General features: G+C 43.5%; 1 protein-coding gene across 1 annotated transcript in view; it reads right to left on the bottom strand.

The window, feature by feature from the left end:
* The window catches only part of LOC122358938 (conserved oligomeric Golgi complex subunit 6-like), a 66,480-nt gene that overhangs the window by 34,114 nt on the left and 5,283 nt on the right, over positions 1-27,083 (bottom strand). The window contains 4 exon segments of the mRNA XM_043258930.1: positions 1,117-1,210; positions 1,514-1,584; positions 1,696-1,778; positions 2,072-2,183. Of these exon segments, the coding sequence (XP_043114865.1) occupies positions 1,117-1,210; positions 1,514-1,584; positions 1,696-1,778; positions 2,072-2,183 (360 nt within the window).

Below are 27,083 nucleotides of genomic sequence, written 5' to 3'. Positions count from 1 at the left end.
ATTGAAAATAAACTCAAAATCAACTCTCAGACCTACTGCCAATTTTTAGAAGACACTTTCTTCAAGCAGTGGTAAATGAAAAGTCTACATCTTTCAAGAAGACTTTGATTTTTATGCAAGCAATGCTCCATCACATGCATTAAAATACTCCACTCTTGTGGCTGGCCAGTAAAGGCCTTAAAGATGAAAAACTAATGACATGGACCCCTTCTTCACCTGACTCAAACCCTATTGAGAACTTGTGGGCCCTTTCTAAACAGTAAATTTACAGTAAAGGTAAACAGTACACCTCTCTGAACAGTGTCTGGGAGGCTGTGGTTGTGGCTGCACAAGTTGATTCTGATCAGATCAAGAAACTGACTGACTTCCTGAATGGAAGGCTTGTGACTGTTATTGAAAAGAAGGGTGGCTATGTTGGTCACTGAGGTTTTCTTTTTGAAATTTCAGAAATGTTTATTTGTTAATTTTGAGTTTGTTTATTATTCTCACTTTAACAAGTGAAAATAAACAATTGAGCTGGGAAAATATTTGTTTTTCATTTAGTTGAATAATAATTCTGCACACTAATAGTTATAGTCACTAATAGTTAATAGTTAATCTAATTTTTCAAATCAAAGGTACTGTTGTTGTTGCATTGTACTGATGTGGCTCATTAATAAAAAAAACGAATCAATCTTGACGACTGTTTTATTTTATGTATGAATAAGTTAGTATGAATAATTATAGTGTACTGACAGTTGGAAGACTTTTCTAAACACAGAAAACTTCTTCTAAAAGAATGTGAGACACTGACACCTTGTGGTACATATATATATATATATATGAGGAAATTGCAATCCAATTCCCTGTAGCTAAAAAAGTACAGTATACAGTACAGGACAATTTAACTGATTAAAGTTTTTATTGGAGTTAGGAGTCAATAAGAACTGAGTGGCCCATAGTGGCAGTGGGTTATGGTATACAAAGGTGTATGTAATGAAAAAGCGAACAAAGCGCATCAAATTAGCATTATAGAATGATTTAATTGAAGAAAATGAAAAACATCACTATTAAAAAAAAGATGTGCATCGTTCTGTTCTGCTGGCACCAAAAGACTGTGTAAGGGAGAGAACTCACTTATAAAGAACAGGACGATCCTGGAGAGATTCCATAGCTTGACTCAAGACGGGAGGAATATCACATGTTTCCTGAGTCAACCCTCTGCACTCATCTACAGACATCAAGACAGACACAGTGACATCTTATAAGGCCTCCTATAATACTAAAACACATTACACAAAAAATTATTATTAGTGTGTTATATATAACACACAATATTATTATATGACTACAACATAGTACTAAAGTACTAAAATCATCATGCAAATCAGAACTGTCATAAGTTGTTCTGTAAGCTGTGAGTCAGTTTTCTATTACACATTCTCTGGCAGTGGCAACTGCGCTTATATTCCAGAAACTTCTCGCCTACGCTGTGTATGTGTGTGCATGTGTAAGGTCCAGAGAACACACTCACTCTGAGCCCAGCGATAGAGCTGCTCATATGCGGTCTCCTGTAACACAGCCATCTGCTCCATGATCTCCAGCCTGCAGTAAAGGAAAGACATCACTGCACATCTACACAAAAAGTCTGTTTTTTTTGTACATTTCTAATCTGTTCTATTTAATTCTATTCTAGTGTAGTCTATTCTCTCTCACCCTGCTGTTTGCTGGTTAGTTCTCAGTAGGACCTTCACATCCTCATGGATGTTCTTCACACGGTTCAGTGCTCTGTAGAAGTCCTGCACAGTATACATACAATTCAGACAATTAATAGATGATTCTGTCTGAATTAATTTTTTTATTATTCGGAATGAGATGATTCAATTTGTCCATTTTATGTCATGTAACTGTAAACTTTGAATTTCAAGATTTTTATATATATATATATATATATATATATAATATAAGTTATATATCTTATTTTTATTATTATTATTTTAAGATGAATATAATGTTGACAATCTTATCTAGTGGTTCATTTATGTGTTTTGGTTCAAATTTCATATAAAGATTTGTGGGATAACATGGTTACCTCAGTGATGGGACCATCTCGTGCAGAACGTAATGTTGTCATTTCAGTGGTAGACAGCTGGAACTTTGACAAGAATGCCTGGGCCACCTGAGCCCGAACCTCCAAGCGTTGACTAAAGACAGAAGGTAATGCATTTAATAAATGTAATAATAATAATAACTTGTTTGATCTATATAGCACTTTTCTGGGTGCTCAAAACACTTTAAAAAGAAAGGGAAATTTCTCAACCACCACCAATGAGTAGCATCCACCTGGATGATGCGATGGAAGTCATATTGCACCAGAACACCCACCACACACTAACTCAAATATGGAGAGTACACAGAGTGATGAAGCCAGTATCAGTATATCAGTATCAGTATCAGTATTGTAGATATGGGGATGATAATGATGATTCACATGAGGATGGAATGGGCAAGTTTGGTCATGCTTTGGCTTTTGGACAGTATAGTAATGGGGTGTTAGGACCCACAAAGACCACAGGTTCAAACAGTCCTACACTGGCACTTCTTCCAGCCTCCAATTCAGGTACTAGGCACAACCCTGCTTAGTTTCAGTGGGCAAGCAGTCATGGGGTATAGGATGATCATTTATGTTAACATAGATTCATATAACAGTATATATACACACTTACATACATATTATTCAAAGAAACTTTCCTGAGCCAACCACTAGATGGCATCAAAGCCCTTCTCAAAACTACAACCCATATTCACACTTCAAACTACTGAAATAAACATATTATTAGACTTTTGCCCAATATAACACTATTAGGAAAAAGTACCGTAAAGGAAATTGTAGAACACAAACTAGGAAAAATGGCTCAGAGGCAACAATATTTGCAGCCTTGCAACCTGCAGTGTACAGCATTTTTGTGTAAATCTTTTGCCAGGCAATTGGTTTAGTCTATTCAAAGTTTCTGACTCTTATGACAATTCGTTGAGAAAAAAAAAGAAAAAGAGGAGTTTCAGATCCTAATTTTTTTGTCTTGCTTGTGGAAAGCTACAGAGCCATTTAAGGGACATGGTGATATGTCTAAAACAATGAGGTAAGAGAAAAATATATTTCAAAGCACACAAATGCAAGATCTAAGTTTTGTGAGTGAACCTCAATTCAGAGAAAGTGCCTCTCTCAGACAGCAGCATATAACCGCAAATTAACAAAAAACTCTATAGGGCTTCTTCAATTATTATTGAAGAATTTCAGCATTTCTCTCAGTCAATACAGAATGTTAACTTAACTCACCACATGGTTATGAGCTTGTAACAATGTTTAACATACGAAGGAAACATGCAAGTATGCAGGGAATGTGTGAAATCGTATGGGCTTGCTTTGGGATCATATCGCCTGCAGTGTCAATAAAGTAAATGACATTTGCTTTATGCCAGTGGGAAGATATCTGACCTAAAACATTCGAACAAGGAGAACGCATGAAAAATGCATTAAATGGCTGTAATTCCCTGCTACAAAAGGTTTACCTCTGCAGGCTGTGTACTTGTCTGAGGATGTCAAATGTCAGAGATGTAAATTACAACCCAACGACAAAGATTTTAGACATCTGAAAACGAAAACTGGAATTGGAGCCATCCACAAGAATCAGTTCAGCTAAAGATGAAACTTCTGCCATTGTGATATTTATATGATATTGAAATATTTTTTAGTATTTGAATCTAGCTCCTATCATTATAGATTTCATTACTGCTTGTGGACTTGAACTGCAAGGCTAAACAAAAATATATGTACTCAATACATGTACAAAAATATGTGTAGCCACAACTTAATTTGTTCATGTGAATTAAGAAACCATTATTTTATTAATTTCTCCATTTTTAGTTAGATTAAACCATGGTCACAAATAAAGAATGATTGAGAGCTCTTTTCAGCTTTGTGGTATTCAACATCAATCTTTGTCTTCATAGGAGGGTGATGTCATCGGCATGGAAGCTTTAAAAGCAGGTGAAGTGCAAGCAACTGACTTCAGCTTCACCTCACACCAGGAGGCGCAAAAGCAGAGCATTGTCACTTGGGTCTGAGTCGAGCCTTTAAACCTACGCCTGATCTGAGATCCGGACTTCAGACTAAGAGGGCTCCATCAAGTCCTGATGGTCTTCTAACTCCTGTGTCTCTGATGTTGTGCTTGCTCACATGAGAGAGCTGGGGTTAAGACTAAACGGCATGAAAAGTGTGCTTTCTCCAGCAAAGAGAACCACTTTTCTTGGTGTGCTGTGGGATTCAACCACAAAGCAGGCATGTATGTTCCCTGCAAGGTATGAATCGATCCTCACTGCAGTCGCGAAAGTGAGAGAAGGCCGGTCACTCACTGTCAAGCAGATTCAAAGACTGCTGGGTCTGATGGCACCTGCGTTCAATGTGATATCTATGGCCTGCTGTACATGAGACCCCTACAATGGTGGCTCAGGACCATGGGTTTTTCCACAAGAGGAAAGTCCCTTGGTATGATCAAGATCACATCCAGTTGTGTATGTGTCTTAGACAAGTGGCCACTTGGCCCACAATATGTGGAGTGGTATCCATCTCATGTGGCACATCAACTGGCTGTGTTTCAAGCACTGAAAGACTTCCTCCCAGACCTAAGAAATCACCATGTGTTTTCTTGCGCAGGTGTGCACTGACAACACATAAGTGGTCTCAAGTGATATCAACCAACAAGGAAGTATGTGTTCACACCCCTTATACAAGCTGGCACAGATCTTTGTGTGGTTCCAGGGCACACTCCTCTCACTAAAAGGCACCTTGATTCCCAGGCAATAAAATTTTAGAGCAGACATTGTGTCAAGGCAGGGACTGAGGACCAGGCAATGGATGCTTCACCCCAAGAAATGGTCAACTTTTTAATTATTGTGATTATGACTTTAGTGCAGACTACATTGTCAGTAGCAAAGACTTTTATATTCAAAATGGCCAAAAAGGAAATTATTATTATTAATTTCAACAACACCTTGTAAGTTTGCAGCCAACACATGCACTGACCAGCATTGTCATGATACTTTGACAAATATACCTCTTTCCACAGCAGACAATAAAACTAATGTTTTATTAAAAATATAAGATAGACCTGAAAAATGAATGCTGCATCAAATGCAAGTGATCACACTTATTGTTAATCAGTGTTAGCTAATTTGGGCTGTTAAAGGCAGGGTAGGTTTTTGTTTTGCTGAAAATGTCATGCTGGCTGAAAGACCTCAAATTTGGATAGAAATCACTTAAGTTAAAGAGGTCTAAATGTATTTATGCCCATCTGTGGATGGCTTAGGACCATGAAATGTTTGTTCAATCATCTCATTTGGTTGAAGGCAGGGCTCACCAATAAGGAATACCCGATAGCCCGGGGCCAGCGGAATGTTGGACAGTAGACAGATTTGTCACTTGCCTGATCATGCCACTGCAGGGTCTTCATATTGTATTATTTGCATGTTATGTATTTTTATGTTAATAAATTAAAAAAATCATGAGATTAAAAAAAAAGCATTTCTGTTTGAAAGAAAACTATTTAATAGCACTCGCTTGCTGCTTTCTCAATGCCATTTGTGTTAAAATGTTACATTAAACGGCCGTTACAAGAGGTCAGAGACGCGAAAGATGAACGCAAAGAAGAAACAAATACTGTAGCAACACAGTATGATATTGATATTTATTTGGTATTGTAAATATCGGTGTCATAAAACAGAAACAATAATAACAGCAGCTTTGTATGTGTGTGTCAGTGAACCAACCAGGCCACTAGAAAAATCTTTAGTGTTGAACCCTGCAAGGGCTATGATAGGTTGGACAGCTGCCTGTCAAAGTATGAATTGTCATCAGCATGTTCCAGTATGCTATTGCAAACTGAGTGAGAATGGAGGGCATTATTATTAAAAACGTTTACGTATGAGATACTCTCTATATAGAGCACTAGGGCACTATATAGAAAAGAAGAAATGTTGAACAAATTAATTATTTGTGTTTTCTTTGCACACAAAAAGTATCCTTGCTGTCTATGCAAGGGTTTGCCGCAAAAATATCTTTAATTTGTCTTCCGAAGATAAACAAGTTCTTACAGGTTTGGAGCAATAATTAATGACATAATTTTTGGGTGAACTACTCCTGTAATTTTTGTTACATTCAAAATCTTATTGACTTACAAATATGAGGTTTTGAATGGTCATGACACATTTAGAACTAATCATTTAAAATACATTTAGCCCACTGTGGGAAATATGACTGATAAACACGCAGACAGTTTGTAGAACCTATGGCTCATCAGACACCAAACTGATGAAGGAATGTGTTTTGTCAATCATTCTCTGAATCCTCTTCATGAGCTATTAATGAGAACTGCTGGTCCTAAAAGATCTCTGCAGAAGCAAAGGGCAACACAGGAGAAGAAAAATCAAAGTGAACTGGGAAAAAAAGGGTGAAACATCCCACAATATAACTTTCACGAGTTTGCACTCACACATAATCATAGTAAAAGTAAGCGTGTTTGGCATGCTGTCAGGGAGGGGCTCAGAACTCTGCGGACTTCCAAGTCCAGAGTTTTTTTCCCTCTTGTCCCTGGAGAGTGGAAAGAGCTTGCATGCTCTTGCTTGGGATGGCCACTGCGGTGGCAGATTTTGTATATGATCATCTACTGCTGGAGCAGTCCACGGCGGTGGGTGCAGTGCTCCTGCTTGGGATGGCCATTATGTGACAGATTTTGTGGTAGATTCGGAGTAGAGTAGGACTCATTTGAGGTGCTTTGGAACCAGAATCGTGAAACAGAGCAATTGGAATAATATGTGAACAGAGGGTCGAGTGGAGTTTTTGTTTGGCATTTCCTGTATTGGAAAAAAGCACTTGAAAGGTAAAAGTAGGAGTTTGGGGGTTAAAAATATATATTTAAAATGCCCTTTTTTGGACTGGTCAGTTTTACTTCATTTAATGGCCAGGCATAGGGGAGAGAGATTTGGGCAGAGTACAGCTGGTGTGGGTTTATCTGGTCTAATGAACGGAGCTGGTATGGGCGAGGCTGGTGGCTTATGGGAGTTGGAGCTGTGGTGCCTGCTGCATGGGTTGCCTGCTGGAGACTCGAGGGGGAGTTGCTGGTGTTTGGGTCCTGGGCTTTGCAGAGGCTAGCAGAGGGCCTTCTACCGCCGCCTGGTGGGCAAAAACTTCATACAGGTGCAGAGGCTGACGCCTCAGGTCTTCCGTTGGGAGAATTACAGCTTCTTCTGTTTTTTTCCTTCCTTTTGGCTGGAGGAGAAACATTTGGTGAAGCTGTGCCTGCTTGGTAAACCGAGTACAGTGAGAGGAACTTGGCTTTATTAGTGCGGCAGAAGAATGGAATGCTTGTGTTTGGGAGCGCTTGACGCAAAGCCGGAATTGCCATTGCGCACTTCAGAGTTTGCTCCTCAAGTGTGCCCTCCTGGGATCTGGCATAACGTTTTCCCGCCCTGCCACCCTATCCACTCTCCGCCAATGTCTCCGCCTACGCTCACCCTCAGCACACCATCTGGTGCTGGGATTCACCATGGGACTGCCAGTCAACCAGGATCCCTCACCTCGCCATCCAGCCTCCGAGTTCTGGACTCCACATTGCCCTGTAGACCCGTCGGCTCCCCCTTGGCTGCTAGCTCCCTCCTCTCCACAGTGGCCCATCAATCCACCAGCTCTCCAGTTCCACCTTGGTCTGTTGTTGACCAGCTCGGTCAGGCTCCTACATCCCCCAGTTTCACCTTGCGCCTCTGTCATTCCTGCCTCACCGCCTAGGTCCTCCTGCTCCTTGGTGTCACCCTGGCACTTCGGCTCTCCGTTTCTGTCTTCTACACCACCTGCTCTGCAGCCGTCGGTTGGCCCCATGGAGTCGACGGCCATTCCTCCTCCATGGCTCCTCCCTCCGTCGGCTCCACCATGGGCCATCTTCATGGCTGAGCTCTGGGTCCTATGGATCTCCTCCTGCTCCGCACTCCTCCTGTCTCTTCCCTAGCTCCTCCTTCCGGCTGTTCCTCCATGGATTCTGTTTGTTTTCTGGACTCTGTTTGCCAACCCCTTTCTGGGGGTCTGTCCTCCACCGAAACCTCCAAGTTCCTGTTCTCCCCATTATATGTTTTTCCTCACACATCACAAAAGCGTGTTGAATGAAAGCTTATGACATTTGGCATGTAATGGTGGGAATGAATGATTGTTATTTTGTTGTTATATGGGATGTAGGAAACGTTTTATAAAGTACAGGACATTGCAGAGATGCCATCTCGAAATGGGACGGAAGCACTAATGAACACGTTCCTTCAGCGAGAACTCCATTGACCCTCTGCAGCTTCCACTCTGGAAACTTCCAAAGTTGAGCAGCCCAACTACAAGAGACTTTCACAAACGCCCATACAAAACACCTGGGGAATTCCAAAGACGTCATCCAAGACGAGCGCTGTGACCAAACAGGGAAGCCAGGATTTCCTCAGATCTCCTCAGTTTCGGTAACACAGACAAAGTTTCCCTCTCTTAACTGAATGGTGCAAAGTGAAAAGCTAACAATAAGCTAAGTTGCAATCTTAGAACTAGCAAATAGACTTTGGACTTCATTAATCAATTCCTTCCCAAACTGTTTGAATGTGTGTGCGTGCGGATGTGTGTGTGCATTCTTAGCTTAGTCATGTTAGTAGAATGTAAGCCCCTGACTACCAAATTGGTGAGATTAGCTCAGATTGTCCACTCAGGAAATACGGCAGGCAGGTTTAGGTGGAACAGAACTCAAATTTCTTTATTTTGTAACAGGGTGAGGGAGAGGGGTTGGGAGAAAACTATAACTAAAAGCTGTTCCTTCTTTGCTGGCTGGTCTCCTGGCAGCCCATCAATTCCCTGAGGGGAATGCAGAAGAAAAGAGAGTTAGTGAGGGTGTCCAGTCTACTCACGGCCACACTGCACTTTTGTGGTTCAGGGTTCCAGCATTCAGCCTCTGCTCGTCTGCCTTGGTCTCCCCTACTGAGGCTTCCCCATCCTCTTATATGGTGGTTCCTGATCGCACCCAACAGCCTGCAGCTGAGGCTCCCTATTGGCGAAGCAGGATGAACACCTGTGTGGGAGCTATCCTTGGTCCTGATCACCTGGTGACCCCATTCTTGTGGGGTTCTCCATGGTGCTGAAAGTGCTCAGGCTGCCTTGTGGGGGACCATTACTCTTCAGGGCCACCACATACCCCTCTTTCCAGCTCCAGGCCCTCACCTGGAGCGCACGTACCATAGCCGTCATGTCTCCTAGACATTGCATCTGCATTTGCATGAGAATTCCCGGCCCGGTGTTCTACCTTGAATTGGAAGTCCTGCAACTGAAGAAACCAACGAGTGATTCGTGCATTTTTCCCCTTGTTTTGAGACATCCATTTAAGCGGGGCATGATCGGTTACTAATATAAACTTTCGCCCCAACAAGTAATATCTCAATTTGTCAACAGCCCACTTTATGGCAAGACTCTCTTTTCTATAGTTGCATAGTTTCTCTCATTTGGAAGTAGCTTACGGCTAATATACATGACCGGGTGTTCCATACCATTTTGTAGCTGGGACAGCACTGCTCCCACTCCAACTTCAGAGGCATCTGTTTGTAGGGTAAAGGGTTTACTAAAATCTGGGGCTTGCAGGATGGGTTCACCACAGAGAGCCTGCTTTAGGTCGATGAAAGCCTGCTCTGCTTCCTTCGTCCAGTTTACCTGGTTTGGGTGGCACTTATGGTCAGTTCAGTTAATGGGGCCGCTTTTGTGGCAAAACTAGGAATAAAGGGTCGGTAGTAGCTGACAAGCCCAAGGAAGGTCCTTACTTGCTTCTTAGTTCGGGGCTGGGGCCAGGAAAGTATAGAGTCAACCTTCTTGGATTGTGGTTTCACATTTCCTCTTCCGACGGTATACCCCAGGTAGTTGGTCTCCTCTTGGGCTAGTGAACACTTGGAGGCATTTGCGGTTAGGGCGGCTGCCCGCAACGCCTGTAGGACTGCCTCCAGATGGTGAAGATGTTCCTCCCAGCCTCTGCTGTAGACCACAATGTCATCTAAGTATGCTGCAGAATAGTTTTGGTGGGGTCGAAGGACTCTATCCATGAGCCTTTGAAAGGTTGCGGGAGCCCCATGGACCCCAAAGGGAAGAACCCGGTATTGGAAAGCCCCATCCGGAGTGGAAAAGGCTGTCTTTGGTTTGGCTTGAGGAGTTAGAGGTACTTGCCAATAGCCTTTGGTCAAGTCAAGGGTTGAGATAAAGCGTGCAGGACCCAATCGTTCAATCAGCTCATCTATTCTTGGCATTGGGTAAGTGTCAAACCTGGAAACCTCATTCAGCTTTCTGTAGTCATTACAGAACCGTGTACTTCCATCGGGCTTTGGCACTAAGACAATGGGGCTTGACCAAGCACTTTGGGACTCCTCGATAACTCCTAGGTCCAACATTCTCTTCACCTCTTCCCGTATGGCCTCCCTCCTCGCTTCGGGGATCCTATACGGTCGGAGCCGGACAATCGTCCCTGGTTCTGTCACTATATCATGGGATATCAGAGCAGTCTGCCCTGGAAGCTCAGAGAATACCTCACGGTGTCGCCACAGAAGTTCTCGCAGCTCTTGCCTCTGCCTGGGGGATAACTGGTCGCCCATTTTGACCGGGGGAGTTATGGGGGTCTGGATCTCTGCTGCAAAGACATCACTGGGAGAGGGAACCGGCTCCTGCCATGGCTTTAGGAGGTTTACATGGTAGATTTGCTGGCTCTTTCTCCGACCGGGTTGGCGCACCTTATAGTTGACTGGGCCTGTCCGTTCTACCACCTCATAGGGACCTAGCCACCGGGCCAGGAATTTGCACTCACTGGACGGGATTAAAACCAGTACCTTTTCACCTGGGAGAAATTCTCGGACTTGTGCCCCTCGGTTGTATACCTGGGCCTGCTGTAGTTGGGCTTGTTGCATGTGTTCTCGTACAACCGGCCAAACCTTTGTCATTCGATCATGCATCTGTTCTACATATTCGATGACGGAGTGATGTCGTGATGGCTGCCGTTCCCAGCTTTCCTTGGCAAGGTCTAACATCCCTCGTGGTCGGCGTCCATAAAGTAGTTCGAAGGGTGAGAACCCGGTGGAGCTTTGTGGAACCTCTCGAATAGAAAACAAGACATATGGTAACAACTGATCCCAATTCTTCCCATCAATGTCAATGACTTTTCTTAGCATTTGTTTCAGAGTTTTGTTAAATCGCTCTACGAGCCCGTCTGTCTGGGGGTGGAAAATGGATGTTTTCAGTTGTTTCACCTTAAATTGTCGGCAGGTCTCTTTCATCACAGTAGACATGAAGCACGAACCTTGGTCCGTAAGGATTTCCTCGGCTATCCCCACCCAGCTAAAGAGCTGTACCAGTTCTCTTGCTACCGCCTTTGAGTTGGCCGATCGGAGTGGTATCGCTCTGGGAAGCGGGTGGCATAATCCAGAATGACCAGAAGATATCGGTGACCTCTGTTGGACTTTGGCAGGGGTCCCACAATATCAAGTGCAATCCTGCTGAAAAAGGGTTTCAATTATAGGCAGAGGAATAAGTGGATTGCGGTAGGTTACCTTGGGACTATGAAGTTGACAGACGGAACAGCGGCGACAATAATCCTCTACTGCCTTCTTGATGCCTGGCCAATAGAACCGTGTGAGGATGCGCTCATAGGTCTTCTCTGAGCCCAGGTGGCCTCCCAACAGGTGAGTGTGTGCCAAATACAACACCTTAGAAATATATGCTTTGGGTACCAACAGTTGTTCACATGTTTCCCCTCTTTGCTGATCCACTCTATATAACAACCCATTTTTTATCATAAAATGTGGATACGCCAACCTACTCACCCCCTCTTGTAGTTGGCCCTCAACTAGTTGCGCATTCTTCCAGGCCTGGGTCAGTACTGGATCTTGCAGCTGGGCAGTGCCAAACCGTCCCAAACCTCTGGGCTGGTTGCTTCTGCATCCGTAGTCTCTTCAGGGGTTTGAGTAGGGGCACGTCTGGGCGTCTGCCCCTTCGAGGTCGGGAGGTCTCCTCTCCTCTGCAGCTCGGGCTGTCCAGTAGGCGGCAAATGCCTGACAGTCTCTGCCAACTAGGACTGGGACGGGCAAGTGCTCCACAAGCCCTGCTCGTGATTTGGAACTGGCCCCGAGGCGTCACCATGATTATTTCTGCAGTGGGGTAGTTTCTAGTGTCCCCATGAATACAGGATACAGAGATTTCTCCTCCCACGAGTGACCCTGCAAACTCTGGCCGGACTAAGGTCACCATGCTTCCAGAGTCAACAAGGGCTTCCGTGTCTTGGCCTCCAATCTTGACAGGGAACTTAGGGGCAGCTGCCTCTTCGTGGGCCCAGCAGGTGGTGAGAAAATGGCATGGGCGTCTTGAAGAGTCGGTGGTGCTTGCTGTGGGCATGAGCTCTTCTCTGCCTGGGCAATCCCGGGCCAAGTGCCCCTCCCTTCCACATTTAAAACACCGGTATGCAACCACATTTTGCAGAGGCCTCTCCTGCTTCCAACTGCCTTGGGTCTTCAGGGCTTTTGCTTGAGTTATCTCAAGGGATTTCTTACGAGGCTCTCTGTCTTGTTGTGGTCTCCAGGAGGTAGCTTTATTCTCCTCAGGCTTCAGCAAACTCATAGTCACCTGGTGGTTCTCCAGGAGAGCGATTAGCGCCTCTACGCTTTGCGGTCCCTGTTGAGCCACATACTTCTTGGCATCTGCTGGCAGGCTGCGCACGCAACGGTCAATCACTACCCTCTCTATGGAGGATGGCCCGTCTCCTTCCTCCAGCCAGCTTCTCACCATTCGAGTTAATGTGGTTACCTGAGCCCTTGCTGGGAGAGTAAGCTGGTATTCCCAGCTATGAACTCGCTGTGCTTTGGCAGGTAGGCTTAGTCCATATTGAGCGAGAACTGCTCTCTTGACCATTTCATAACTGGTGGCCTCATGGACAGTGAGATCCCGACAGGCCTTCTGTGCCTCTCCGGTCAGAAAAGGCAGAATTAAGTTAGCCCACTCCATCCTTGGCCATCTCTCTCGCTGAGCGGTTCTCTCAAAGAGGTCAAAGTAGGTTTCAACATCATCATCCTTAGTCATCTTGGTTAGATAATCTTGAGGCCTCCTGCCCTGGGCCTCAGTCCTTCGACAGAGCTCTGTGACGGCTGCATTGAGGGTGGTTTGGGCCTGCAGAATGGCAGTCAGGGCCTCTTCATTTTTTTTTTTTTTTTTTTTTTTTTTTTTCACAAGCTGGGCTTCTCTGCCCGCATTCTCCACCATATGTAAGCCCCTGACTACCAAATTGGTGAGATTAGCTCAGATTGTCCACTCAGGAAATACGGCAGGCAGGTTTAGGTGGAACAGAACTCAAATTTCTTTATTTTGTAACAGGGTGAGGGAGAGGGGTTGGGAGAAAACTATAACTAAAAGCTGTTCCTTCTTTGCTGGCTGGTCTCCTGGCAGCCCATCAATTTCCCTGAGGGGAATGCAGAAGAAAAGAGAGTTAGTGAGGGGTGTCCAGTCTACTCACGGCCACACTGCACTTTTGTGGTTCAGGGTTCCAGCATTCAGCCTCTGCTCGCCTGCCTTGGTCTCCCCTACTGAGGCTTCCCCATCCTCTTATATGGTGGTTCCTGATCGCACCCAACAGCCTGCAGCTGAGGCTCCCTATTGGCGAAGCAAGGATGAACACCTGTGTGGGAGCTATCCTTGGTCCTGATCACCTGGTGACCCCATTCTTGTGGGGTTCTCCATGGTGCTGAAAGTGCTCAGGCTGCCTTGTGGGGGACCATTACTCTTCAGGGCCACCACAAGAAGTATAGTTAATATAGAAGTATCGTCAATAAACATTCTGTTTCATTGTTTCACATTGTTTCACATTGTTTCACATTCAACATTGTTTCTGTTTTCATCTGTTTCACGGGTTCTGAGAGCATGTGCTGACCAGCTAGCACCGGTGTTCACTGAGATATTTAATCTCTCCCTGAAGCAGTCTATAGTCCCCTCATGTTTCAAAGAGTCCATCATTGTTCCTGTGCCGAAGAAACCTCAACCATCTTGCCTAAATGATTACCGCCCTGTAGCTCTGACGTCTGTAGTGATGAAGTGCTTCGAGAGACTCGTCAGAGACTTCATCACCGCATCACTACCGGACACACTGGACCCACTTCAGTTTGCCTACCGCCAAAACCGGTCTCACGGAGGATGCCATCACACACCTCCTCCACACAACCACAAGCCACCTGGATTTTAGGAAAGGGAACTATGTGAAAATGCTGTTCGTGGACTATAGTTCAGCGTTCAACACCATAGTTCCTCCACGCCACCTCAAAGTTGGAGGTCCTGGGACTCAGCCCATCCCTGCGTCACTGGATCACCAACTTCCTAACTGACAGACCACAAGCCGCACGGATGGGAAAACACACCTCATCCTCCCCTCACTCTCAGCACTGGAGCCCCTCAGGGTTGTGTTCTGAGCCCCTGCTGTACTCGCTGTACACACATGACTGTGTGGCCACTACAAACTCCACCACCATCATTAAATTTGCTGACGACACTGTCGTGGTGGGCCTGATCTCCAACAACGATGAGATGGCCTACCTTCAGGAGATCAACAACCTGGAGAGATGGTGTCAGGAGAACAATCTGCTCCTGAACGTCAGCAAAACAAAGGAGTTAATAGTGGACTTCAGCACGAAGCAGGTGCGCTCTTACCATCCCATCAAGATCGACGGGACCCCAGTGGAGAGAGTGGACAGTTTCCGGTACCTGGGTGTTCACATCACGCAGGACCTGTCTTGGTCCTGTCACATCAACACCCTGGTGAAGAAGGCCCGGCAGCGTCTATACCATCTGAGGCGCTTAAGGGACTTCAGACTCCCATCTCAGGTGCTCAGGAACTTTTACACCTGCACCATCGAGAGTGTCCTGACGGGAAACATCACCTCCTGGTTTGGAAACAGCACCATGCAGGACAGGCGAGCCCTTCAGAAGGTGGTGCGGTCAGCTGAGCGCACCATCCGCACTGAGCTCCTGTGCTGCAGCACATCTACAACAAGCGGTGCTGTACCAGAGCCAGGAAGATCGTGGAAGACCTCAGCCATCCCAACAATGGACTCTTTTCTCTGCTGCGTTCAGGAAAGCGCTGTTCCCTGAAGGCAAACACAGAGAGAATGAGGAGGAGCTTCTTTCCGCAGGCCATTCGGAGTCTGAACCAGAGAACACCCAGCACCTAATCACCGGGATTCCCATGTTTACCCCTCTTTCCCCAGATACTCACCACTTACTTTGGACAATTGCACTAGCCACTTTGCACTGGACATTCGCACAGACACTTTACATTTACACTTTATATTTTTATATTCTACACTTATTTACACTTTTTTATTTTTAAACTTTGCACACTTTTTATACATTTTTATACATATATTTTATATTTATATATATTTAAATTCTGTTTTCTGTTTCTATTTTGATGCTGGACGGTTATAAAAACATTTCACTGCATGTCGTACCATGTATGTATGTGTATGTGACAAATAAAATTTGAATTTGAATTAAGAGTTGTTGTCTTGTGTGTTGTACATTGTAAAGTCAAACTCCACACAGATCTGCGCTACCCAGATCAGAATTAAGAATTAAATCAGATAAACGAATAAGTAAATACCAATTTGTTGTTATTTTGCTGATCACAACATAAATAGAACTGGTAAGATACATTTAACTGTCCTAAACGCCGAATGGATTAGTCAATAAAGTGTATTCTATGAATTTCATGAAACCAACTCGAATTATTAAAATTGGATTCCCAAATATTGATTAAAGAGCTAATTCAAATAATAATTCATATTAATTATCAGATTACAGTATGTTGAAAGGGCCAGAATGCATAGGATGAAAGGGCCATCATATATTAAGCAGATTGTCTACTAATATTCCAATGACTAGTAATTGACTTTATAGTTATAGTTAGTATATGTCACGCTAGTGTTTTAAGAGACAGAGCACTCAACAAGGAAAAATGAACTTAATTTTAATCTACTAGGAACGAAATAAACAATAAAGTTGTTGCAGGTAGACAGGAAACAAAACCACATTTAATAAAGATGATAACTGACAATAAAACAGAATCAAACTGGAACTTAAATACATACAGGAATTGACTAAACTAATAAGACACACCTGAAGACAATGCTACAATTAACAGGAACGGAAGGTAGGGCACACAGAGCACATGGCACAAGACAAAAACAACAACAAAAGGAGTCCACATGTGTGATAGTAGAATGTCTAAAGTGGACTATCAAACTAAAGTGTTAACCAATAAATAAAACAATAATCAAAAAACTAAATTAGTTAAATCAAACAAAAATCTATCATCAAAACAATAAATAAAACAAAACATTAAAACAATAAATAAAATAAATAATCTTAGCCTGGTGACTGAAAGCATTGCCACTCTCACTGATACTGAGCTCAAAGTTGATAATTACTTTCACCACTACGCAATACATTTATTTAATAAATGTTTGTAAGCTTTATGATGCACACGCAATAACCCTGTTACTACAAAGAAAAATGGCTGATAAATTATGTTTCTGATGTCTGATCTGTTAACGCTGAAAGAACCATCTAAAGCGTGACTCATTCCTTAGGCTAACGCCTCCTCCAAAAAAACTACTGATTATTAAGCACAACACATTACAGAAAATGAGTGATGAAGACTTTAATCAATGCTTAAACCCAGAATAACATCTGCAGAAGTTTAGAACACAATGCAGCAGACTTGTCTACTTATTGACTTTCATTTATTTGCTATGGGGGTGTATTAAAGACAGAGAACATTTGTGTGGGTTGGTAATAAGGTCCCAGCTTAATTAGCACAATCAGATAACAAACCCTTCTAGACATCAGAATTTTCACCGCAAGTCTGCACCTACATCACTACCAAAGAGAGGGACGTCAAATTAGAAACCAGATTATCAAATGATTTAAAATTATCCCAGATACAAAACAAGGTTTAGACAAATCAAAAAGGTGCAATGTCCAACTAGTGGACTAATGGCTTAAATGTGGGACTAATAGTTTTAATGTTTTAATTGGGGGCATTACATATGATACATCATGTCAATTCAGATTTTAGACAGGTGACAAGCTATAGCCTTCAGAATTACCACTTCCTGCCTCTATTGAGAACATCTCTCAACACCAATCAAGCTTAAATGATATGACGAAGTGACAATGAGAGGGAATGATGAAGGTTGAAGAAAAACAATGCTGCCAGGTGTTGGTCTGTTTGCTTGTCCTTAAGTTGAGCTTTCATTGCTGGTGCAAACTCATTTTCACTTGTCACATATTGCCGCTTAGGATCGCTTTTTGACCCTGAGGGAACTCATTTAGCTTCGGTCCTCCATTATTTTCATACAAAAAACGGTATGAAACGTCCTCCGTTGTTTTGCTGGGTTTAAGCATTTAATGATTTGCAAGCAATAATTTTATATAAACGTATACTTTCATTGGAGTACGTAACCCCACCCCTACATTAAACCTACCCACTTCTGAACAATATAAAACACATAGCAGGCAAATAAAGGTAGTAAAAAAGCATTACAAACAAAGGCCAGTACACACCACTCTCATTGGGTTGACTGCGAATGATGGTCAGGCTAGTATGCTTGATGTGTTCCACTCGTCGGCCCAATTCAGCATCTTGATCTTACCTAAGCTTTCCACTTTGTGAATACTATCATAGCAACATGACATGCTTGAAATTAATAAAGTTATCAACAATATATTCAAAATGATATTCAAAATAGTAAGAAAGCACCACTTTGTTTACATTTCATATCTTCTATATCTTTCTTTGTTTCTCTGTTTGAATTATGAATATTTTCTATTGATAGCTGCTGAAGTAGACAACTAACTCATCTCACACAGATGAAGAACATTTACCATTGGCTTTACCAATGGCAGTCTGTGCTGTGTGTTCAAGCTCTGCTTTTTTGTCCAACACTGCAGATGCGAGGCAACAACAACGTCAGCTTTCTTTGCCACTAGCTCTTTAAATTTGGCTTGATGTGTCCCAGCTTTTAAATATAGAGAATAGAAAAATGTTGGGCATGACTGAAAGTTTATATGGGGTGTATATTTACTCATCTAATTTGCATAGTGTGACACCATCAGGGGCAGCTATCTTGCATATCATAATTTTCAGTAAATAGTAGATATTGAATTAATGTTTTAACATTTTTATCATCATTCCAAATAATCAGAAAAAGTGCATATGAACAGTAGCCTACTTTTGATTAATTCATCAGTAATATTCAGGTAATAACAGATATTGAATGGATGTTTGAAACCAGAGCTGCTCTGACTGGATCCAAAGAGAGTGCTACCTTCATCTCAATTTCTCCTACCCCTGCTGCATCTACATCTAGCAACAGCTCTTCTATGGACACTATGACCTCGGATACCCACCCACTCATTGCGTTTTAATGACAAATGGTACAGTATGTTTAGGGGCAGTGGTTGGGTTATGTGCTCATAAATGTGCAAACAGTGTAATAAAAATAAAATAGTTGTGACTGTTTAAACTGAAAAATCACACCACAACATATATTAAATTATGGTAATAATATTACCCAATATATAAATTATTTATTAAATATAAAATTCCCAGTGCCTTTCATGTAGGCATACTGAGGCATATGAAACTATCACCTTTTCACTCTCATCAAAGTACTTCCAACATCATTGATAAACCCCCAACTACTCAACTCTTTTGCAACACAAATTTCTCTTTTAATATCATATGCAGAAGGTCACCTTGTAGGGTAATCTCTGGATTTAGAAAACTGCACACAAGCAGGTGTGTATTAATATTTCAGATCCTACTTTCTGTCCTCTATGAAAGCATGACATGTTATGTCCTGACCTGTCCCGTGCACAGCTGTCCCTCTAGGGACAGACACAGTCAGGCAAGGTTAAAAATCAGCCAGACAAGCAGGCACAATCCCATCTGCCTGATGAAAATGTCACATTGAGACAGGCAATGTCCCAACAGAACAGCAGGACAACATAAAGAGGAGGGAGACTCTGTATTCACAGAATAGAATATTTTAGATATAAAGTAAGTTCATCCTATACTTTTTAGAATTTTAATCCTTATTTATTTACAATTCAGTTTTTCTTAATCATTTAATATGAATGTGACAACACACAACAGTTCTGCCTTATAGATAAAAGACAAGCCATCTTGTCAGTGCAGATGCCAATAGAAGCTCGGGTTGCTACAGAAACAGTCAATGTTCTGAGTCACACTTAGGACTCACTCACACAAGGAGTTTGTACCTAGATCACCAGATCCTGATGCACACACCAAGTCATTTACACTATCTGACACATCTGCGTTTAAAATTGATCTGGAAGTTAAGTGATGTCTGCAACTGAGCCTGGTTTCTTCCAAGGTTTTTTTTTCTCCATTCTGTATGGATGGGGTTTTGGTTCCTTGCCGCTGTCGCCACTAGCTTGCTTTGTTGGGGACACTTACTTTCTAGCAATTACCGTCAAATTGATTACAGAGACTGTCTCTGCATTTAATACCAAATTGTTCAATCTCATCATTATACACCCCTATCTACTAGTTTATACTGTTCAGTGCTTTGATACAATCTTTGTTGTTAAAAAGTGCTATAAAAAGCAGTATGATTCAAGATGGTGCTGCGGATGGCTGCCTCGGTTTGTTGCTCCTTGGTAATTTTACTGTTTTTGTTTGTTTGTCCTGTTTTAAGTAACCTTTTCCCGATCAGCTTTCCAAGAGACATCAGGAATAACTGACAAAATATTTTTTTGCAGACTTTTGAACATTCGAGAGGCGGTGGATTATGCTTTTACATCAATGAAGGCTGGTGCACAGACGTGACAGTGTTAAAGGAGATGTGCTGCCCTGACTTGGAAGCTCTCTTTATTAACTGCAAGCCTTTTTATTCGCCGCAGGATTTTTCCTCATTTGTTTTGGTGAGTGTATACATCCCTTCCTGACACGTGCGTGAGCATCGCTCTAGAACAGCTGACTGATCAGATCGTACACACAGAACAATGTTACCCGCACTGTTTCATTATCATTCTCTTTGATTTTAATAAAGACAATCTCACCCGCAAGCTGCCTAAATATAAACAACATGTAACATGCCCCACAAGAGACAGTAACACACTGGACCACTGCTACACTTCCTTTAAGGGTGCATACCACTCTGTCCCCAGAGCGGCTTTGGGACTCTCTGACCACTGCTTGGTTAATTTTTTACCAGCCTACAAGCAGAAACTTAAATCTGCTAAGCCTGTGGTAAGAATTGTAAAGAGATGGACCAGCAAAACAGAGCAGGATTTACCAGCCTGTTTCGACTGCAATGATTGGTGTGTTTTTGAGGCCACAGCCACTGATATGGATGACTGACACTGTGACATTCCCACCAGGAATTTTTTAATCACATAACAACGACAAACCTTGGTTCACTGCTAAACTTACATATCTTTGCCAGGCCAAATAAAATGCTTTTAGAAATGGGGACAAAGCCTTGTATAAACAGGCCAAGTACACACTGAACAGGGAGATAAGAGTAGCTAAGAGAAGCTACTCTGAAAAGCTGAAAAACCAGTTCAACGATCCTACAAATGTGTGGAAAACCCTGAAAACAATCAGCAGCTACAAGACCCCAGCGCTGGAGAGAATCAACGTTTAGCAGAAGAACTCAACACATTCTACTGCATGTTTGAAACACCCCACACAGCCATCAACACCATTCCCATCCCTCCCCCTACTATGTTCTACCCTGGACTCATAATCAGGGAAATGGATGTATGCAAAATCTTCAGGAAACAGAAGATAAGGAAACTACCCAGCTCCGACGCAGTTTCACCAGCCTGTATTAAAGCCTGTATTAAAGATGGATGACAGCTGGACAGCACAGGCTTTAATACATAAAGCCTGTGCTGTCCAGCTGTCATCCATCTTCACACTGATTTTCAACAGATCACTGGAGCTGTGTGAAGTCCCCTCCTTTTCAAATGCTCCACCAGCATCTCCATCCCAAAGAAACCTAAGATCACTGGGCTGAATGACTACAGACCTGTTGCTCTGACGTCTGTGGTCATGAATTCATTTGAGAGACTGGTGTTGGCCTACCTGAAGTACATTATTGGCCCCTGCAGTTTGCTTACAGAGCAAACAGGTCCTTGAATGGTGCAGTCAACGTGGCACTTTTTCCTCCAACATTTGGACAAATCAGGGACGTATGCAAGGATTTTGTTTGTGGACTTCAGCTCTGCTTTCAACACCATAATCCAGGACACCCTCCAGAATAAACTGACCCAGCTTCCCACCTCCAACTGTCAGTGAATGGCCAGCTTCCTGGCAGACCGGGAGCAGCTAGTGAGGTTGGGAAAACTCACATCTAGGACCTGCACTATCAGCACTGGTACCCCGCAAGGGTGTGTTCTCTCCCCACTGCTCTTCTCCCTCTACACAAATAACTGCACTTCTAAAGACCACTCTGTCAAACTCCTGAAGTTTGCAGACGACACCACAGTCATCGGCTTCATTCAGGATGGAGACGAGTCTGCTTACAGAAGAGAGGTTGAGCAGCTGGCTGTCTGGTGCAGTCGTAACAACCTGGAGTTGAACATGCTGAAAACAGTGGAGTTGATAGTAGAATTTAGGTGAAACCCCCAGCTCTCCCCCCTCTCAGCATAATGGACAGCACTGTGGCAGCAGTGGAGTTATTCAGGTTCCTGGGCACCACCATTTCACAGGACCTAAAGTGGGACAATCAAATTGACTCCATTGTGAAAAAGGCCCAGCAGAGGTTGATCCTTCGTCAACTGAAAAAGTTCAACCTGACACAGGCTCAGATGACACAGCTGTTATTGAATCGGTTCTATGCACTTCTTTAACTGTCTGGTTTGGGTCAGCCAGCAAATGACATAAAAGAAGACTGCAACGGACTGTCAAGACAGCTAAAAGGTTAATTGGTATGCACCTGCCCGACCTTCAGGACTGTACAACTCCAGAGTGAAGAAATGGGAAGGTAACATCATCACAGACCCCTCCCACCCTTGACACAACCTGTTTGCACTTCTGTCCTCAGGCAGACGTTACAGATCACTGTGCACTAAAACATCTAGACACAAAAACATTTTTTTTTCCCTCAATGCTATCTCCAGCCTGAATCAGCTAATCACCACCTGTTCTTTTTACTATCAATATCTCGGTATCTAACCACAACAAATTCCTTGTGTGTTTGCACACAATTGGCGAATAAAGCTTTCACCAATCCAAGGGAATAGAGATGATTGGTATCTAGAATACATTGAAAGGGGGTTAAACCAGTAGAGGTTTGACAAAGAGAGTTCTGGGCATATTCGGCCCATGGTAAATACTGGCTCCAGGTGTCCTGATGTTGAGAGCAGTATGATCTCAGGTAGTGGGAGATCTCCTGAATCTTCCGCTCGGTCTGGCCGTTGGTTTGAGGGTGATAGCCGGATGATAGGCTGATGAAGGTCCCAAGTAGTCGAAAGAAAGACTGTCAAACCCCGGAGATAAACTGGGGCCCTCTGTCCAACACGATGTCTTCTGGGAGTCCAAAGTTTCAGAACATATGGGTGACCAGGGCCTCGGCAGTCTCGAGAGCTGTTGGGGGAGCTTTCAGAGGTATTAAGAATCGGTCAAGAACAACAATTAACCTTGTGAGGAGGGTAAGTCAGTAGTGAAGTCTACTCCGAGGTGAGTCCAGGGTCGGTGGGGAATGGGCAATGGCTGTAATTTAACTTCTTGCAAGTGGCGAGGCGTGGTAGTGATGGCACAGTATTTCTGCTGTAGGAGCGAGAATGTTCGCCTGCTGCCAGGGTTTCCCAGTAGTGGAAGTCAAAGGTTTGAGGGAACATAGGTAAGGCCTTAAGGGACTCCCTGTGGAGTGGGTTCCTCGAGGGTTGCGGCGCATATTTCTTCATCAAGTTGCCAAAGGATCAAGGCGCTAGGGAAACGGATGGAGGTAGTACAGGTTCGGGAGACTCTGTGGGGAGTTCAGGAGAATACATATGGGAGGGAGCCTTAATGCCTTAATGTTCTTATGACCGGGTATATACGTGATTTGGAAGTTGTAGAGGAGTGAAGAATAGTGACCAGCAGGCTTCATGGGCGTTGTCATTTTGCATTTTGCAGATACTGAAGATTTTTATGGTCAGTGATAACAGTAAAGAGGAACTTTGATCCCTCCAGCCAAATGTCACCACTCCTTGAGGGCGAGCTTGATGGCCAGCAACTCACAATTACCTATACCATAGTTTTGCTCTGCAGGTGAGAGCTTCCTGGAAAATGTACGCACATGGATGAAGCACTCAGGGTTCACCAGACCACTGCGAGATGATGGCCCCCACTCGTAGATCAGCAGCATCCACTTTCAAGCCATGAATGGGTCTGGGTGTTGGAGGATGGGAGCGGTAGTGAAAAGGTGCTTGAGATGACTGAAGATATGTTGGGCTTTCGAGTTAAGGAGCCGAGTTAAGGCTGTAGTTCCTGATGAAGTGATGGAACAAGTTTGCAAAGCCAAGGAAACGCTGGAGCTCCTTCACTGTGCTAGGCTCCGCCCAGTTAGCCCAGTTGGGTGGCTCATTTCTTGCTAAACAAATTGGAGAAGGTGTGATAGGCAGCGGGGATGTTGACAGGAGTGGCTGTGTCGGGGCTTTCAATGAAGGTGGTGTGAATGTGGAGTGGGTGGATAGAAGATTTAAAGCTCGATGACAGGAGGCAGTAGCCAAGGTTCTTACATTCCTGACTCCACTCTCGAATCGCCTCTGTGCTCCAGTTGATGATAGGACGGTGCTTAACAAGCCAGGGTCGGCCCAGGATGACATCCAGGGTGGCTAAGTCGTTTATGGATCTTGTTGAGAGAAAGCTCACTGGACGGGAAACTGGGAGCTGGATCAGTTGAAGTGCCGGCTGAGAGGTGTTGCGACACGTTGATGGTCTTTTTGATAAAGATGTCAAGGTTATCAAGGCATTATCGCTGTAAATGACCATCTGCTTATGTATCTGAGGTCTAAGTTCTTTAAGAGAAGTTCCAACCACTAATAGCCACCAAAGTTTGGTAAAGTAAGGTATAGTCGTGGATATTGGAACACCCTTGTCGTAGATTGATTAGTTCGTCATTATATGGATAGGGGGGTGAGAGCAGTTCTGAACACATCCTTGAAATGGCTGATGAATGTGGGGAGAGAGGATAAAACAGGGCTCTTGGCAATCCGTCTGGTGAGGAGGGAGATAATGAAGGCGATCTTGGAAAGTTCATTGGGGAAGCTGCAATGGCTTCTATGTAAAGGGAGCCCTGGAGGAGGAAGCCATTACAGCTATCTGGCTTACCGGAGTAACTCAGGGGAAGTAAATGGGGCATACTATAACATGGAGAGGCGTTAGCTTCCATGGAAGAACAGTTCCTTTGTTATTTGCGGGGCTGGAATCCTGTCACGTTCAAGCACATGTGTTTACAAACACAGAGGAATAGGTAAGTAACTTCCAGAAAGTTAGAGCTAGAGAGAGACACTACCCTTGAAACGGGTGTTGGTTTGTCCATGGTGTAAAGAAGATCGTCCTAAAAGCACGAAGAACAGGGGAGCCACATAGCTGTGTCCATGCAACACTGATTCCAGCCGGTGAGTGAGAGGTGAGTATATAAAAGGTGTACTTGAGATTGATTGGGTGGTTATTGATCACGAAGACTGGGGCTGAGGGGACGTGCTGAGGATGTGACATTAGGACTGCACAAGCACATGGCACCATTATGCTGCAAAGATGTAACAGGTGAAAGGCGAACATTACACGACGGATCGTCATTTCCAAAAGGCAAATATCCCCTTTCAGAGTCAAAATCAGTGAATAAAATTTCTAACATATACTCATTGTAACTTTTTATTAGCCATTTAGTGAATTTCTCTAAATAAATCTCACAGCTTGATCTTAACTGCTTCCACATTAATGACACGATAGCTCACTTGCTGTACAATTTCAACGAACATTTTGAATAGGAACATGACATAATTTTGATCTAGAATCGAAGTACTACATATATGCCATTTAATTTATTTAATGTTTAAATAAATTGTGATTGTAATTGTATCTGTCTGTTATATATTGTGTTTTATTGACAAATGGTAAGTTTAAGGGCATTGGTCGGGTTACATAATCATAAATGTGCAAGACATTGGATACACTAGCACAAAATATAAGAAAAACGGTATTACATTTTATTAGTAGGTTTGATGAACAGCTTTGGAGATTCAGATTTTTTTTTTATTTGAAGACATAGAAGGTGTATTTAGATTACTCAAATAGAGGATCCCGTATCTTCTCCAAATTAGTGCAGAGTGCATATAACCGCATTTTAATCAGGACAAGAGATGAGTGGTAGATAGCCTTTATCACTTTATCACCACTACATATACTGGGTTATGCCATATGGGTTATTCAACTCACCTTTAGTCTTCCAGGGTTTCATGAATGAGGTGATCCGAGAGTTCCTCCATCAATTTGCAATTGTCTACATCAATCTGAACTTAGCCGAACATCACCTCAACATCACATAGGTCATCCAACGGCTACGGGAACATCAGCTCTATCTCAAATTGGAGTTCCACCATGCCAACATCCAGTTCCTTGGATATAGCATCAGCTCAGAGGGCATTCAACTGGAGAAGGGAAAGGTGATCCTCATTCAACAATGCCGATTCCACAGTCAGTGAAAGAAATCCAGAAATACCTAGGATTTGCCAACTTCTATCGTAGGTTCATGCGCAGGCTGGATTTCACATGCTGTAGGAGGGGTTTAGCACATCCCCCAACTTCCATCATCCAGATCCTCAGCTCCCATTTGTTCTGGAAGTAGATACATCCACACCTGAGTCGGGGGCTGTGCTGTCTTGGTATCATAGCGAGCCTTCACCCTTGCACTTACTTCTCCAGGAAGCCAACCCCTGCAGAGAAGAACTACGACATCAGAAATTGATAACTTCTGGGCATCAAGTTTGTGTTGGAAGAGTGGCAATCCCATTCACTGTCATCACTGATCATAAGAACCTACAATATATCCGGGATGCAAAGCAACTGAACCCACACCAAGCATGCTGGGCTTTAATCTTCACACGTTTTCAATTCACCATCACTTACTGTCCTGGAAGTCAAAACCACACGGCAGATGCTCTTTCCCGTATTCACGCTGCAGATTAACCCTCTGAACCTGAGCCCACGCTACCTTCCACCTTTATAGTTAGTCCCATCCAGTGGGAGATAGATCACAAGATTTGTGATGCCTGTGACTCGCACTGAGCCAGCTCTGTTGTGAGGCCCTTTTGGTTCATGACATACTGGGCTTTGGAGACCCAAGCAGCCAGCAAACCCTCTCACTCCTCCAAGTGCAGTACTGGTGGACCAGTATGCATTGTGGCGTCATCAGGTCCTTAGCTGCTCAGTCTGTGCCCAGTCTAATACTCCACGCCATCTCCTCATAGGCAAACTAGTACCACTACTGATCCCCAACCAACCCTGGTCCCACATTGAAGTGGATTTTGTTACAGATCTGCTTGAGGCTGAGGGTCACACCTGTGTTCTGGTCATCGTCGATTGATTCGTGAAGTCCTGCAGACTGATTACCCTCAAGGGCTTGCCCACAACTGAAACAGCAGAGTGCATCTTCCATCAAGTCTTTCGTCATTATGGCCTGTTGGAGGTCCCCAAATTATTTCCAGAGTTTGTAGATCATTTTTTCATCTCCTCCGTTGTAATTGTCAGCTTAGCTTCTGGTTACCACCAGAGTAATGGCCAGACTGAGTGCAAGATCCAAGAGCTTGGATGTAGGAGGTTCAGCTATTTTATATCATAATCCGACAGAAGAAGTCATTACCAATAATTTAACCTGCCTACCATTTAACGTGGAACCTGCCAGGGCTGTCCATTCTCACTGTTATTATTTGTAATGGCCCTGGAACCTGA

Source organism: Puntigrus tetrazona, chromosome 15 (genome assembly GCF_018831695.1).
Source record: "Puntigrus tetrazona isolate hp1 chromosome 15, ASM1883169v1, whole genome shotgun sequence".
Lineage (NCBI taxonomy): Eukaryota > Metazoa > Chordata > Actinopteri > Cypriniformes > Cyprinidae > Puntigrus > Puntigrus tetrazona.
Note: the sequence above shows the minus strand (reverse complement) of the source record. Positions and strands in the feature narration are given on the sequence as shown.